Here is a 17285-nt window from a genome sequence, read left to right on the forward strand (position 1 = left end):
GTACCGGGCCCCGTCCCCCGCCCGCTGTCCCTCCCGTGCGTACCGGGCCCCTCTCGCGGGTACCGGCGCCTTCTCCGTCAGTGCACACACCCCCCGAGGACAGGGCGCGTCAGCGTGGCCCCGGAGGGGACAGTCGCTTTGAGAAGCTCCAGCACGCAGATCCCTGTTCGCTTCCCCTGCTGGACAGAGCCCCTCTTGCCCCCGGGCCTGGAACGGGTCGCTCTCAGCCCCCTGTGGCCCGGGGGAGCGGAGCCGAGGAGCGCGGGGAGTGGCAGCGGCCGGCGGGTGCGTGTGTCCGTGCCTGGGATCCGCTGGAGCAGTGCGGTATCAGTGGCAGGATTAGGTCCTGCTCATTCATCCGCTTCTCCTCCTCCTCCTTCTCCATTCTCCTCTGCGCTCCTTTCCCTGCCTCCCACCTCTGTGACAGGCTAGCTGACGATGATTTCGGGTGGGGGTTCTGTTCAAGTGATATTTCTTGGTTATCATCTCTGGTGCCCGGGAGGTGATAGGAACCCATTTTATAGCCTGCTGAAGGAGGCCTTTTCCGAGACCCAGTGGAATTTCTCTGCCCTCTGATACTTCGGGATTTGGTCAGCGAAGATCTCTTTTAAACAGATAGGTTCATGCACAATTCACATTGCAGTGGTTTGCAGTGTTCAGAAGCTATTTCACTAAGAACAGATGATGGAATGAGCATGAGGGACTAGAGGAGATGGAAGAGGAGGTTGTCTGAAGGAGGATAAAAGAGGATGATATGAGGAGTCTTTCCTCTTTCCCCCCCTTCTTCTCCCCCCGCCTCCCCCCAAAAAATCTTGTTCCTACTTGTTTTGCTGCTTCCTCTCCTGGCTGTGAAATATCGAGGTTTCTAGCAAGGGGGGATGGACTATGTTCGTGATGATGGGACACGCAAGAGTAGGTGGAGATTTGCCTCCTCTGTTTCTATACCTAGGTTGGACTTTAAGTAAGCTTCAGCTGTGTGTAATGTTCTACTAGAAACCAGGAATTCATGTAAAAGGCTCATAAACTGTACTTCTTGAATGGTGCATGCTCATTTGTAAAAAAAAATTCCAGACCTATAAAGAGCAACTAAAGAAAGCCTTGCTCCTCCCAGAGAAGTCTGTTTTGAGTATAGTATTTTACTATTTCATCTCTTGGGAATAAATGTGTTTAACTTTGCTCAATATTTATTTATATACAAAAAGGCTTTAGTCTATTACAAAAAAAAAAGCCAAGTACTGAAACACACTGGTTAATGTGTCTAAGATGTTAATGATGAAGACGCTTTGCTTTAAATACCACAATGTATTATCTGATAATACCGCCCTTTCCTTGTTTCCAAAATTTTTAGTAAGGAACTAGGTTGTTGTTGTTTTTTGTGAGCATCAACATTTTGAAACCTATTTTGAAACTTGTGCCAGAGACCATTCTTAATAGGCAACACTGTCTTGAGACTACTCCAAAGAATCCCCAAATATCAAGTATATTCAGGTCCATCTATTTTAGAATACCACTTCTGCTTAACATCTGTTTTTGGAGTGCATTCTTTGCATATGCACTTCAGACATTTCAGTGTATTTAGTTAGCCTTTTAGTATATCAGATGGAATAATATACAAAATTTAGCTGTTTTCAAACTGACAAAAGCAAGTTGACATAACTAGAGGAAACATACCATGTGCTTTGATACTTGGGTGCAGCAGGATGCTTTATAAAAATCATTAAACAGCTCCTCTTTTTGTCTAGGTATTGAAGGACTTATGGTATTTATCTTGACTTTTCAAGTTGAGACTCAGCCCTAATACAATCTAATGAGGCTTTAGGAAGAGAATTAATTTTTTGTCTGCTTTTTTGAAGTAGTGTGAATTATTGTACTGGATAGAAATGTCAAACAAGCAATTTTTACTTTGCATAGGAGCACTAAGCCTTATCAAGCCAATATGGCCTTGTTTAGACTTTGGATTTAGAAAGGTGTACCTAATTTAGTAAGGCCCAGGTGAGCTCCAAGAACCTCTGTAAATGTCTAGGTCAATGGTCCCCAACGCGGTGCCCGCAGGCGCCATGGCATTTATGTGCGCCCGCCTACTGACAAGGGAGCGCTTCTGCCGGACAACCTGCCGCCGAGGAGCGTGGCCGCCGGACAACCCGCCGCCGAAATGCCGCCGAGAAGCGTCGCCGCCGAAATGCCGCTGGTTCTCGGCGGCATTTTGGCGGCGATGCTTCTTGATGACGCTGGTTCTCGGTGGCATTTCGGCAGCTGGTCGTCCGGTGCCCGCCACACTCTTCTGGGAACGTGACTATGCTATTGCAACAGAAAGGTTGGGGACAACTCGTCTAGGTTTGCCTAGATCAGGATTTAAAGGCATGGAGTTAACAGGTTAGATAACACATGCAAACTAAATATGTTCTTTAGGTATGTCTGCTCATTTCCAACTAACTTGAGGTAGTTAACAGCATCATAAACTAGCCTGAACCTCCCCAAATATTTGTTCCAAGACAGGTGTTTGTGGTATACCCTAGGAATTATCATGTGCTAACCCGTGGTAAGGTCTTGTGAAAACAAGGCAGTGTAGACTTGTAGAATGCATTTAGTTAGCACATGCTAGCTAGCAATGCATTTTTGAATCCCGCTGCTTTAATTAGTAACTATTCTCAAATTTTTACTCTGTAACTGAGAGGAATCTTGATTGTTAGCTTTCCTGCAGGGATCTTAATAAAGTTATTACTGAATCCTTAAAGTTTCAATATATGCACAACAGACACAGGGTTTGAAAAATGTGCTTGCCAGTAGTGATATGGTTGTCATAGAATATTAGGGTTGGAAGAGACCTCAGGAGGTCATCTAGTCCAATCCCCTGCTCAAAGCAGGACCAACACCAACTAAATCATCCCAGCCAGGGCTTTGTCAAGTCAAGCCTTAAAAACCTCTAAGGATGGAGATTCCACCACCTTCCTAAGTAACCCATTCCAGTGCTTCACCACACTCCTAGTGAAACAGTGTTTCCTAATACCCAACCTAGACCTCTCTCACTGCAACTTGAGACCATTGCTCCTTGTTCTGTCATCTGCCACCACTGAGAACAGTCAAGCTCCATCCTCTTTGGAACCCCCATTCGTGTAGTTGAAGGCTGCTCTCAAATCCCCCCCTCACTCTTCTCTTCTGCAGACTAAATAACCCCAGTTCCCTCAGCTTCTCCTCGTAAGTCATGTGCCCCAGCTCATTTTCGTTGCCCTCCACTGGACTCTCTCCAATTTGTCCACATCCTTTCTGTAGTAGGGGACCCAAAACTGGACGCAGTACTCCAGATGTGGCCTCACCAGTGCTGAATAGAGGGGAATAATCACTTCCCTCAATCTGCTGGCAATGCTCCTACTAATACAGCCCAATATGCTGTTGGCTGTCTTTGCAACAAGGGCACACTGCTGACTCATATCCAGCTTCTTGTCCACTGTAATCCCCAGGTCCTTTTCTGCAGAACTGCCGCTTAGCCAGTCGGTCCCCAGCCTGTAGCGGTACATGTAATTCTTCCTTCGTAAGTGCAGTACTCTGCACTTGTACTTGTTGAACTTCATCAGATTTCTTTTGGCCCAATCCTCCAATTTGTCTAGGTCACTCTGGACCCTATCCCTACTCTCCAGCACTACGATTTAATCATGAGTATTTTTAGTAAAAGTCGTGGACAGGTCATGGGGCTGTGATTTTTTGGTTTTTGCCCGTGACCTGTCCATGACTTTTACTAAAAATACTCATGATTGAATCTTGGGGAGAGGGGCCTGCTGCCACTCCGTCTTCCTCCGAAAGGGGAGTCCTGGAGGGCCCGCCACTGGGGGGGTGGGAGGGAGACCCGGGGGGCTTGCCGCCGCTGGGGGGGGGACATGGGGGACCCACCACCCCCGGGGGGCTGTCCAAGCAGCTGGCCAGCTTGGCGGTCCCCAGGGCTGCCTGAGTAGCTGGCTCCGGGGCCAGCTGCTTGGGCGGCCCTGGGGTTAGCCACACTGGCTACTGCAGAAGTATGCTAGGAAGTGCATCTGCTGGGAACCCTCCAGCTCCCACCCCATTCCTTCTTGAAGTGTCTTCTATTTGCAGACTAAGCTTTGCCAGGTTGAGTGGTCCCTGGTGGCTGCCAGCAACTCTGCAACCCTTTTCTGCGCAAATTTTGCATTGCCCAGTGGTGCAGAATTCCCACAGGAGTACCATTATCATGTCGTTCCCCCCCCCATTAATCTCCTCTTTTTCCAAACTAAACATATCCAGTTCATTCAGCCTTTGCTCGTATGGCTTGCAATCCACCCCTTTGATTATCTTTGTTGGTTGCCTCTGAATCCTTTCCAGTTTTTCTACATCCTTTCTCTACATTGGTGACCAAAATTGGACACAATACTCCAGCTGAGGCCTAACCAGTGCCGAGTAGAGCAGTACTATCACATCCCGTGACTTGCATGCTATGTCTCTGTTAATGCAACCTAAAATTGCAATCTCCCCCCCTTTTTTTTTGGCAACAGCATTGCATTGGTGATTCATATTGCGGTTGTGACCCACCACAACTCCCAGATCCTTCTCAGCAGTACTGCTGTCAAGCCAGTTTCCCCCCATTTTGTATTTGTGCATTTGGGGTTTTCTTCCCTAAGTGTAGCACCTTACATTTGTCTTTGTTGAATTTCATTTTGTTGTCTATAACCCAGTTCTCCAGTTTATCAAAATCCCTCTGAATGTTAGTTGTATCCTCCAAAAGTATTGGCAACCCCCTCTCCTCAGCTTTGTCTCATTTGCAAATTTGATCGGTACGCTCTCTATACAGCGGGTCCCCGGTATACCTCAGGGTTGTGTTCTTGACAAGGGCGATGGATACCGGGGACCTACTGGTACGGCAGTGGTATAGGCAGGAGGAGATACTTGGGTGGGTGGGCAATGAGGAGTAGGAGTGATCTGGCCACCTGTCTTCCCCCCTCCAGCCAGCCTTGTCAGGGGGCGGGGCGATAGATGCTCTGGCCAGGGGCTCCTGGAAAAATGGGGGGCCCCAGAAAAATATGCACCAGAACTGGACTCAGCATTTCAGTAGCAGTTGCACCAGAGCCAAATACAGAGGGAAAATAACCTTTCTACTCCTACTTGAGATTCCCCTGTTTATTCATCTCAGGATCACATTTGATTTTTGTGTGTATGTGTTTGTGTGTGTATATATCTGTCTTCGCTTCCCCTCTAAACCAGGTTATTTTTTAACTACCATGGCCACCTTCCTCAATTGGGATTGTGACTTTTTGAGCTTCTAGAAAGGATTATTTAATGATTTCCAATGATCATTCACATTTTTCTGATTAAATTCTGCCCCAGCTGATTTCTCATAATTGTTTTCAAATTTGTGAAATTGGTCCTATTAACGCACCATATGTATATTATTGGTATGGACTTCATTCTGCTTGCACAGTATGTATGTGATCAAGTCATGAACATTGTAACTAAGCTACCATTAACTTTAGTTCTTTGATCAGTTCCTCTTTGTCTGTTAGAACAAAGTCCAATAAAGATTTCCCTTGAGTTGGCTGCAACACTTTTTGAGTTAGAAAATTCTCATCTCTAATGTCTAGAAATTCCAGTGATGTATTAATACTGTTGCTGGCCTGCTGGGTGACCTTGGGCAAACTCCATGCCTCAGTTTCCCTGCTTGCAAAATGGGGATACTGATATTTGCCTGCTTTGTAAAACACTTTGAGATCTACTGATGAAAAACACTATAAGAACTAGGTATTCTAATAAAATGCACATTAAAATATGTGCTGGAACAGACAATATATTTTATTACTGGTGCATGAAGCCTTTAGGTGTTGGGCATCAACTACCAGCACACTTACAACTGAAGGAAGGGAAATAATTTCGGGCAATAGAAAATGTTAATGTGACTTAAAGAATTCCACAAAGTAATTTAAGGAGCAATTGATGATCTTTTAAAAGTAGTGTATGGGTTTACTCTGGGGAAAAAAAAGTATACTTTTCCCCTGACATTGTTTTCTGTCAAAGCTGAATATTTCTTTTTCTGTTGTTATTTAGAGCTTGTATATCTCTAGGATCCAAAACCCGGGCCATAGGAAATGCAGCAAAAAGCCAGGTAAATGGATCTAATCATATTACTTTACAGGAATTTAAGTGACCTTTAAATTACTCATCTCCTGTTGAGTTGTGAGGGAAGTGTAAGGGTGAAGAAATCTGATACATTGTTTCATGTTTTAACTTAAAATATATGCTTAAAATTTCCTTGCTTTTGTTACCATTATTACTAAATCATTAGGCTGTACACCTCTCTGTTAAAACTAATTGAAATATTGCCTCTGGTTAATTCTTGATTTTTTTTATTTTTTCTTTTTAGAGGAAAGACAGGGAGAAATGTAGGACTTGGTCTACTCACCAGTGAAGAATAAGAAACTTTCCTTAGTGGGGGGAGAAGAATGGGTATAGGCTCAAGTCTTCAATTTCTGAAAAGTGTTAGCATTCATTAAGAAAAGCTTGTGGCCCTTATAGTTTGAAAATGAAAACGGAAGGAATGCTGTCTTTCTGAATTTATAGACACAACACAAATGTCTGTGCCGCTGCTTGTAGCTTTCCCAGACAGTATAGTGAAATTCAGACTCGCCAGTTTCACTACCTCTGTTCAGAACTCTGGACAGCAGTAAAACTTGTGAACTTTGTAACTTCACTTCCTGCTGCTTGGGAAAACTAAGAACAGGAGCAAAGGCTGGGACTGGAGATAATCACTAGGAGGAATACCTAAAAAATGAGGATTGAATAGCAAAGACCCCTTGCAGCAGAATCTAGGGAGTGGAAATAATAACAGAGGATATCTCTTACCCTTTACATGCTCATGCACCCTAGTCAGGAAGTTGTGGAGTAATAGGGAAAGAACTCCCCATGTCTCTTCCCAGAAGGTGGGTAGTTAAATTTCAGATACTCTTATACCTATTAACCAAAAGAATGGAGCCCTCAGGCATGTTCCAGGGGCAGGTGGACCCTCATTTTCAGCAGCCATGCACAGCTCATCAGTACACAGCTACTGGACATTGCTGGAGATGGGGGCCTTTATGTTTCACATTGACTTCCAACTGTTAAGCTTAATTCTCAGGCTAGTAAATACAAGGTACACTTTCAAAGCTTGGAGTACAGTTGTAATTGGCTTAAAAATTCTGTATTCATTATAAAACAAAATGAGCAAGTTCTTTTGCTGTATGATGGGTCAAAAAAGTCAGGCTTTAAAATCTGTGTTTTTAAATCACTATCCCGAAATATTGAGAGAGTAGGTAAGTGGAAGGCTCATATTGAATTGGGATCTGAATTAAACATTTTTTGGGTACTTTAAGCCCTAAAAATTACTAGACATTTAATTACAATATTTTAATAACATTGTTAAGATAGTTGTATGTAGTTAATCACTGTCCAAATTGGGTATAATAGGAAGTTCCTTTTAAGATAAGGAAGGGGAAAACTAGTGAAATGAATACTGACTTAGACACAGAAAGTGGGTTTGAGTGTATTAATTGGTCTCATAAATAAAGTGACATGCTTAATAATAGTTGTATTCAGTGAGAAGTGAGGAAAAGGATACATTGCTCAAATGCTGGAAGTTCTTGTTCATAGCAGGCCCTAGTTCCTATTTTGAACTTTAAGCCACACTGAGATAAATAAAGCCATAATTTCTGTGTTTTCTGATATGCCTCTCATAGTAACACATTTATCTTCCACAGATTGTCACAAATGTAAAGAATACATTACATGGCTTCAAAAAAATGCATGGAAGAGCATTTGATGATCCCTACATACAAGGTGAAAGAGTCAAACTTCCCTATGAGCTTCAAAAGATGCCAAATGGGAGTGTAGGGCTGAAGGTGAGTTTTGCAGTTTCCATGCATACCTACTGCTGTCATAATCTGCGTCATTATTTTGACAAGCAAATAGAGATTCTGCTTGGCTGTAATTTACTTCTCAAATGAAATTCCTTCACTGAGCTTTCTATTTTAATTTTCTTAAATTCTATAAAGGCTCTGGATATATGCATATCCATCCAACCTGGGGGAGGGGAGGAAAGGAAAGGAAGAGTTTTTCTTCGAGTGCTTGTTCATGTCAATTCCAATCAGGTGTGTGTGCGCGCACTTGCACGGCAGCTGTAAAATTTTTCCCCTAGCAGCATCCGTCGGGTTGGCCTGGGCACCCCCTGGAGTTGCGCATTCATGTTGCTCAATATAGAACCCTGCTGACCCGCTACCCCCTCTTTTTACCACCTGTGACGGTTAGCTGGAACGTCGCATAGCTCTTGCCTTGGCAAGTGCCGTTAGCAGTGTCCATTGTACAAAGTTGTTTACTTCTTAGTATAGTTAGTGTGTTAGTGTTAAGGTTTCTTCTTTGGGCTCCCCCCCCCCATTGGTTCCCCAGCGCTGTGGCATGCCGCGGTCCCCTGGGTTTAAAACTTACGAGGCCTGCGGTAAACGCATGCCCAAAAGTGACCCGCATTCTTTGTGCTGGCGGTTTCTAGGAGAGAGTCACCAGAAAGACCAGTGCAGGATCTGTTGCGGGTTTCACCCTAGAACTTTGAAAGACAGGGACCAGTGTCTCAAAGTTCTGCTGATGGAGGTCGCACTCCGGCCCCAGTCAAACCCTGGATCGGGCATCCCGCGCCTAGCACCTCCTCCTTGGTGCAGAGTGCCCTGGCACCATCGTCCTGGGATCTGGTGCCAAGGAAGGACTCCTCACGAGACTCTCGGCACCATCACGGCTTTTACTGCATGCAGCCAGCGGATAGGCACCAGTCGCAATCACCGGTGCCTCAGAAGAAAAAGAAGCTGGAGAGGGGCCTTATGTAGTTGGCATTCTTGCTGCATTACACAGATGAATTCCAAATTATACTCAACATATTTGTAGTGTTACACAATGTTGTTAAAGCTTTGGTTGCTTTTCCTCATCCTTATTAGGGTAGTACTCAAGTTCTGGTCTATTCAGCTTTCAGTTTAACATAAGAGAAATTAAGGTCTGCTTCTTAACATGATCAGGGACTCCATGACTTGGTGTAAGGCGAGCTGGCATATGCAGTGCCATGGATTAATTGATGTCATGCTGTCCTTGCTTCGATACCAAAATACACTTCTATCCAAGCATCATAGCTACAGGACTAAGATAGGTTTTCTGGCAGGGGAGCTCTTCTGGTAATGAATTGGCATCTTTTTCCTGGAGTGCTTACTGTGCAGGGACACAAGCCATTTTGGATGAGAGTATACAAGTTTAACTTGTCCACATCAGTGTGCTTTCTGTGGAAGTTCTTTGGTGAGTTGTGCCTGTAGTGTATGGCCTAGGGATGTAAACATCATTTAAAAAGTTAACTGTTTAAATTAAAATTACATCGTTTAACCAGTTAACTGATTAAAGGGAGAGGGGCTGGGGTTGCTCCGGCCGGCGTGGCCGGGGGCTAACGGTTAAGGTCGGTTAACAGTAAGCCTAATGCTTACCGATTAACATTTTACGTCCCTGGTATGGCCACAGTCATGGCACTAGCCCTGAACTGTTGAGGTGGATTCAGGTGCTCCATGGATCTCTGGAAATTCAGCTCTTCCCTCTAGGCTAGAGGTGGGGAACCTACGGCCCATGGGCCGAGTTCAGGCCACTGCTTAATTTCATCTGGTCCGCAGCAAGTCTCCACGCTGCGGGCCGGAAGCTGGAGCTGTGAGCACTGGCCTCACACTACTGTGGAGGGAAGCTAGGGTTGCCAGGCCGTTAAAAGTCTGGGCGGCTCCACGCAGCTCCCGGAAGCGGCCGGCATATCCCTGCGGCCCCTCAGGGCAGGGGCAATCAGGGAAGCTCTGTGTGCTGCCCCTAGCGCTGGCTTCGCAGCTCCCATTGACCAGGAACTGCGGCCAGTGGGAGCTGTGGGTTGGTGCCTGCAGGCACCTTGCAGAGCCGCCTGTCCGTGCCTCCGCCTAGGGGCTGGACATGTCGGCCACTTCCAGGAGCAGCACAGTGCCAGGCCAGGCAGGGAGCCTGAGTTAACCCCTCTGTGTCACCAACCAGGAGTCGCCTGAGTTAAGTGCCGCCTGGCCGGAACCCGCACCCCCTGCCTGAGGTCGGAACCCTCTCCTGCACCCCAACTCCCTCCCAGACCCTGCACCCCAACTCCCTCCCAGACCCTGCACCCCCACCTGCACCCCAACCCCCTCCTCCAGGTCGGAACCCCCTTCTGCACCCTAACTCCTGCCCAGATCCCACACCCCAACTGCCTGCCCCAGCCCTGAGCCCCCTACCGTACCTTGAACCCCTCATTTCTGGCCCCACCCCGGAGCCTAGGGGAAGCCCCAAGCTTATGTGCCCCCTCGCGGGGGCTGTGTGGCCTGCAACTGATTTTTTTTCCTGTGGGTCAATGGCCCCTGATAGAAAAAAGGTTCCCCACCCCTGCTCTAGGCCGAGATCCACTTCCGGGTGCCTCCCCCTGCTGCAGGATGCTCTGGGACTGGGCAGCAGCCTCAGAGGTTCCTGCAGCTGGAGGTGACTTGTGGAGTTGGGTCCCATCTTGGCTGGGCTGGAGAGGGACAGGACTTCTCCACCCCTGGACAGCTGCTCGGGGGGGGAAGTGGGGGGGAGATCAGATCCACCTCCGGGAGCCTGCTACCCCTCCACCCCCAATCCCCTTTTGGGTCGGGACCCCCACAGTTACAACACCATGAAATTTCAGATTTAAACATCTGAAAACGTGAAATTTACCAGTTTTTAAATCCTATGGCTGTGAAATTAACCATAGTGGACCATAGATTTGGTGGGGTCTTAACTATGAGGAAAATGAAAAGCATTTTTTCTTCTTCGAGTGCTTGCTCATATCCATTCCAGTTAGGTGTGCGCGCGCCGCGTGCACGATCGTTGGAAGATTTTTGCCCTAGCAACCCCGGTGGGTCGGCTGTGGAGCCCCCTGGAGTGGCGCCGTTATGGCGCTGGATATATACCCCAGCCGACCCAGCGCCCCTCAGTTCCTTCTTACCGCCCCTGACGGTCGTTGGAACTGTGGAGCGCGGCTTAGCTGATCTCCACACTCCCTAGCTTTCTCATTCTCCTTAGTGTAGATAGTTGTATATAGTTGTTATAGTTCTTTAGATAGTTAGTTGTTTAGTTCTTGTTTAGTTGTAAATCGTTAGCGGGGGTTTAGGGGGTTGTCTCCCCCCTTTTCCCCCCGGCGCACAGCCGGGCTCATGCCCAAGGCTCCTGGCTTTAAGCCGTGCGCGTCCTGCGGGAAGCACATGCCAACAAGCGACCCGCATAGCTCCTGCTTGAAGTGCCTTGGGGAGGCCCATCCCGCAGATAAGTGCCCTATCTGCAAGGCCTTCAAGCCGAGGACGAGGAAGGAGCGAGATTTCAGGCTCCGACAGCTCCTGATGGAGGCGGCTCTGAGTCCGGACCCTCCTTCGGTGCGCAGCGTCCCGGCACCGAGCACTTCGGTGCACAGCGCCCCGGCACCGAGCGCTTCCGTGCGCAGCGCCCCGGCGGCTCCGACCGGTGCGACGGATAAACCACGGCACCGACCGACGTCGGCACCGCGCCCGCCTCAGGGGCCTCGGCGCCGATCGCTGTCTCCGGGCCACAAGAAGGTCCGCAAGACCCAGGACACGGCTGCGCCGAAGACGCCGGCTCCCTCGGTGCCGGGGGTAGAGCCGCGTCCGCCGTTGGACCGCCCACAACAGGCGGCCCCACCGTTGACTCCGGCACCGAGGCCGTCGAGTCCGGTGCGGACTGTTTCCCCACCTAGGCTGGTGGTGGAACCTTGTCTCCCGTCCACCCCGGAGACTTTTGCAACGGCACGGGACCTGATTGCCTTCACCGAACCGGGGCCGTCACACCTCCTGGCACCGGTTGCTCCGCGCCAGCTGCAGTCCAGGGGCAAGCCTGCCCTGCTGCGCCCGCCGTCTCCAGCTCCAGACTTGCGGCACCGTTCGAGGTCCAGGAGCACGTCCCGACGCCGCTCGGAGTCCCGGCGCCGAATGTCACCTCGGCACCGGTCGTACTCGCGGCACCGATCACCTTCACGACGCCGTTCCAGATCCCGGCACCGTCGCGACGACCGGCACCGCTCGGGCTCGAGACGGAGCTCCCGGCACCGGTATGAGCGCCGCTCGGGCTCGAGAGGCCGCTCCCGGTACCGGGCCTCCTCGAGATCTTCGTCCCGCTCCAGATCGGGCTCTCGGCACCGAAGAGACTACCGGCACCGATCCCGATCTAGATCTCGGCACCGTTCCCCGGCACCGGGCAGGGACAGATCGCCCTACGACCGGCACCGATCGGCACCGTACCATCCGGTGCCGGTGTCAGTGCGCTCGGCACCGCCGTGGCCATCGAGGTCGGCGTCCCGTTCCTCGGATGCGGAGGCCACCCACCTGCAGGAGACGGCGGAGGACCCTACGCAAGCTCCTGCGCATTGGTCCTTCTGGACGCCGTGGGCCTACCATCAGGCGCAAGGCGCCCCTCCTTCTGCGTCCCGCTCGGCACGCTCCGAGCCCAGGGTCCCGGAGGCCACCATCTCCCGCCCTCCACCAGGTGGTATGGAGGCGCCGGTGCCCACTCCGGTGGACGCCCTGGTCCCAGGGGCTGCTGATGTTCATCTACTGACGTTGATGTGGAGGGCTAGTTGGGCCATGGACCAGAGGCCCTGGGTATGGTGCTCTCCGAGGTGAGCGCCCCATCCTAGAGATGAAGCATCCGTGACTAGGTGGAGGGAGGGTTGTGGGGCGTGAAAGGGCACTCCTGCACAGACCACCGTACGATCCGTCCACCAGGTGAGGGAGGCCAGGACCGAGGCCGGAACCGTGACCACCATATTCAGGTCGTCTCGATGAGGACGGTAGACCGATGACAGCCAAGCCTGCAGTGGGCGAAGTCGTAGCCTGGCGTGCCTGGTTACGTAGGTGCACGAGGCCATGTGGCCCAATAGGGCAAGGCAAGTTCTTATGGTGGTGATTGGGAAAGTCCTGAGTCCTTGAATGACGCTTAGGATGGTATGAAAGCGGCTGTCGGGGAGGATGGCTTTGGCGCGTCTGGAGTCCAGGACTGCTCCGATAAACTCTATCCTCTGAGTTGGTACCAGGGTGGACTTTTCTCTGTTGAGTAGAATGCCCAACTCGTGGAAAGTGTGTGTCACCATGCGGACATGAGCCTGCACTTGGTCCCTGGTGCGGCCGCGTACCAGCCAGTCGTCCAAGTATGGGAACAGCTGTATCCCTTGTCGACGAAGGAAGGCCGCGACGACTGCCAGACACTTTGTGAACACTCTGGGAGCCGAGGACAAGCCGAAGGGAAGGACTGCAAATTGGTAGTGTACTGTGTTTACTACGAATCGCAGGAAGCGCCTGTGAGGCGGATAGATCGCTATATGGAAATAAGCGTCCTTCATGTCGAGGGCGGCGAACCAGTCTCCAGGATCCAGTGAAGGGATGATGGTCCCCAATGACACCATGCGGAACTTCAACTTTACTATGAATTTGTTGAGTCCGCGCAAGTCTAAGATGGGCCTTAGACCCCCTTTTGACTTGGGTATCAGGAAGTAGCGGGAGTAAAACCCCCTGCCCCTTAGCTCTGATGGAACCTCCTCTATGGCCCCCAAAGCAAGGAGCCCAAAAACCTCCTGTGTAAGGAGTTGCTCGTGAGAGGGGGCCCTGAAGAGGGACGGGGAGGGGGGGTGGGGGGGGGGGGCGAGGAAAATTGGAGGGCGTATCCCCCTCTCCACCGTGCGAAGGACCCAGCGGTCCGAGGTTATACGGGACCAAGCACGGTGGAAGCGGGAGAGGCGATCCCGGAAGGGGGGAGTCGGATCCTGGATACAGGCCGAGGTGCCGTCCTCGACCGCACCTTCAAAAGTTTTGCCTAGGCCCTGAAGGTGGCCTAGGCTGTCCCTGGTTTTGACCAGGTTGAGGGCCGGTCGACCTCCGCCTGCCTCCTCGACCCCGCCGCCTGGCAAAGTCCTGTCTAGGACGAGGCGGGGGAGGGTAAAACCTCTGCGGCGGCGGCCGGAAGGGTCTGCGCTGAGGCCCCGGGACGTGCATCCCCAGGGAGCGCATCATTGTCCGCGAGTCCTTGAGGTTTTGAAGCCTCGCGTCAGTCTTCTCTGAAAAGAGTCCCTGGCCCTCAAACGGCAGATCCTGTAGCGTCTGCTGCAGCTCTGGTGGCAAACCAGACACCTGGAGCCAGGAGAGTCGCCGCATGGCTATCCCCGAAGCCAGGGTCCTAGCTGCCGAGTCCGCAATGTCAAGCGAGGCTTGTAAGGAGGTGCGCGCCACCCGCATACCCTCCTCTACCAAAGCCCCAAACTCCTCCCTCGATTCCTGGGGAACCAGCTCCTTGAATTTCCCCATCGAGGACCAGGAGTTGAAGGAGTAGCGGCTCAGGAGCGCCTGTTGGTTGGCCGCTCGGAGTTGGAGCCCCCCCGCAGAGTAGACCTTGCATCCGAACAAGTCGAAGCGCTTAGCGTCCTTCGACTTGGGCGCAGCGGCCTGCTGGCCATGGCGCTCCCGTGCATTCACCGATGATACCACCAGTGAGCACGGTTGGGGATGGGTATAGAGGTATTCATGGTCTTTGGAGGGAACAAAGTACTTCCGCTCCACCCCTCTGGCCGTGGGTGGAATCGAGGCCGGGGTTTGCCAGATAGTGGTGGCATTGGCTTGAATAGTCGGGATCAGCGGTAACGCCACCCGAGAGGAAGCGTCCGCTGATAGAATGTTTACAATGGGGTCGTGAACCTCCACAATCTCCTCCATTTGGAGGTCCATATTGCGTGCCACCCTTCGCAAGAGGTCCTGGTGCGCTCGCAGGTCAATAGGAGGCGGACCCATGGCGGATGTGCCCGCTACCGCCTCATCGGGGGAGGAGGAGGAGGATCCCCCCGGTGGCAAGGGGTCCAAGGGTGGTAGAGCTGCAGTGTGGTCATCGGTCCACACATTTGCTACTCACTATGCGCTGGTGCAACAATCCAGAGACGATGCTGCTTTCGGGTCAGCGGTTCTGCACACAGCAATGTCTCACTCCGACCCCGCCACCTAGGTGGGGGCTTGGGAGTCACCTAACTGGAATGGATATGAGCAAGCACTCGAAGAAGAAAAGACGGTTACTCACCGTTGTAACTGTTGTTCTTCGAGATGTGTTGCTCATATCCATTCCAAACCCGCCCCCCTTCCCCACTGTCGGAGTAGCCGGCAAGAAGGAACTGAGGGGGCGCTGGGTCGGCTGGGGTATATGTCCAGCGCCATAACGGCGCCACTCCAGGGGGCTCCACAGCCGACCCACCGGGGTTGCTAGGGCAAAAATCTTCCGACGATCGTGCACGCGGCGCGCGCACACCTAACTGGAATGGATATGAGCAACACATCTCGAAGAACAACAGTTACAACGGTGAGTAACCGTCTTTTCTCCAAAGTAACTTTTCATACACCAGCTCCTCTTCGTGATTCTACCTTGGATGTCATTGGGCTTCATTGAGTTTGTTGATGGCTTTTGCATCTCATGCTCACTATAGCACAAATTTAGTTTACTACCTTCAAATACAGTAAAATATAGGGCATGACCTTTAACTTGGCTGCTTTTTTTAACTCTTACTTGGATCTACAGAAGTCAAGTTTGAGGAAAACTGGCTTGATAATTTAAACTGTGAATACTTAAGTTCAGCAAGATAAAAGTCTTATTTAGTTTGACTCAAAATTAAGTGCGTGCCTACACAGTCTGTTAGGGCTGGTCCACACTACCCGCCCAATTCGGCGGGTAGAGATCGATCTTCTGGGATCGATTTATCGCGTCTCATCTGGACGTGATAGATCGATCCCAGAAGCGCTCCCCCGTCGACTGCGGAACTCCTGCTCGCCGAGAGAAGGAAGCGCTGTCGACGGGGGAGCCTGCCTGCACCGCGTGGACCCGAAGTAGGTAAATTTAGTTTGATATAGGAAACGTCGACTTCAGCTACGCTATTCTCGTAGCTGAAGTTGCGTTTCCTATATCGATCCCCCGCCCCAGTGTGGACCAGCCCTTAGTGTGTGGCAAGTTGGGGGTTTAAATCTATGGTGCTTTGGCCTAATGTTTGGCCCTTGCTACCATGCACGAAAAATTCTGTAGTGCACTTTGACATACTGCTCCTTCAAAGCATTAACAGACAGTGTAGACAAGGCCTAATGTGATTTAGAATATTGCGTAGTAGCAACACCAGATTAGCTTTCCCTATATCAACGTGTGTGTACCACTCTCTTATTAAATCTCAGTCCTTTCTCTTTAGCCTGTATGGAACCTGATCCTTGAATATAATCATTTTAGCTACTGTCCTGTATTTATGTATTTAATAGGTGGTGCAATGGTGAGTTGTGCAGAATTACTAATATTTAATTGGTTATCTTTGTGTATGTTGGCTGCTTTTTTAACAGATACTTCAGTGCTTTGAATGTCTCCCAAGTTAATACAGGTCCCTCAAGGATTTCTGCACACAAATGCAGCCGGCCAACTCAAATCCTTTGAGTGAAATAAGCAATGTGTAGCTATAGCATCAGTTGATGTTATTTTGAGTACTGTCTGGGCTCATGGTGTAGTGAAAACTTAGAGGAAGATATGTCACTGCCCAGAAGGGCTTGAAATCTAAACTAGACAAACTCTAAAAGAGAAATCCAAACATGTTACTTTTTATCTCTGGGAGGACTTTGGTTTGTCTTCTGACTTGACATATGGTATGTTTGGTTCCATCTTATTTTTAATACTTGTGTTTTTCTGCTCCTATTTGAAATTTTTGAGAAAAGATTTAGAAAACTCTTGTCTAAAACAATTAGATGCTATCTTGTTAGTGTGAAATGACACCTACTGTCCACCTACAAAGTGGTTGCACTTAGGACTTAAAGATCAAAGAAATATTGGGATGAAACAGCCCATAAAACAAAACATTTCTTCGTACTGTGAAAATATTCATGTCTGCTTTGCAATTGTTTAATCTTGTGTTTCAGGTGCGATACCTAGATGAAGAGAGACCATTTGCAATTGAACAGGTTACAGGAATGCTTTTGGCCAAGCTTAAAGAGACTTCAGAAAGCGCACTAAAAAAACCAGTGGCAGACTGTGTGATTTCAGTAAGTTGTGATATATTTACCAGAGTTCTGCTTATGGGTAATTGTATGTAAACAGTACATTTTAATAGTGTGTGAACTGGAAAAGAGCCAGGTGAGGTGCTGCCAGAAACCACCCAGAACAAAATAAAACTGTAAATATATGCTGAAAAGCACAAAATATATTCTTAATATCTGATACCTATTCACCAA

The 17285-nt window shown here is 49.7% G+C and overlaps 1 protein-coding gene across 2 annotated transcripts in view; it reads left to right on the forward strand.

The window, feature by feature from the left end:
* HSPA4L (heat shock protein family A (Hsp70) member 4 like) overlaps positions 1-17285 on the forward strand; it is a 47703-nt gene that overhangs the window by 271 nt on the left and 30147 nt on the right. For both annotated transcript variants that reach the window (XM_024211451.2, XM_024211452.2), the window contains exons 2-4: positions 6043-6100; positions 7728-7868; positions 16974-17096. In XM_024211451.2, coding sequence (XP_024067219.1) covers positions 6043-6100; positions 7728-7868; positions 16974-17096 — 322 coding nt within the window. The remainder of the gene's footprint in view (positions 1-6042; positions 6101-7727; positions 7869-16973; positions 17097-17285) is intronic.

The sequence above is a fragment of the Terrapene carolina genome, unplaced genomic scaffold, assembly GCF_002925995.2.
Source record: "Terrapene carolina triunguis isolate 2854851 unplaced genomic scaffold, T_m_triunguis-2.0 Scaffold66, whole genome shotgun sequence".
Lineage (NCBI taxonomy): Eukaryota > Metazoa > Chordata > Testudines > Emydidae > Terrapene > Terrapene triunguis.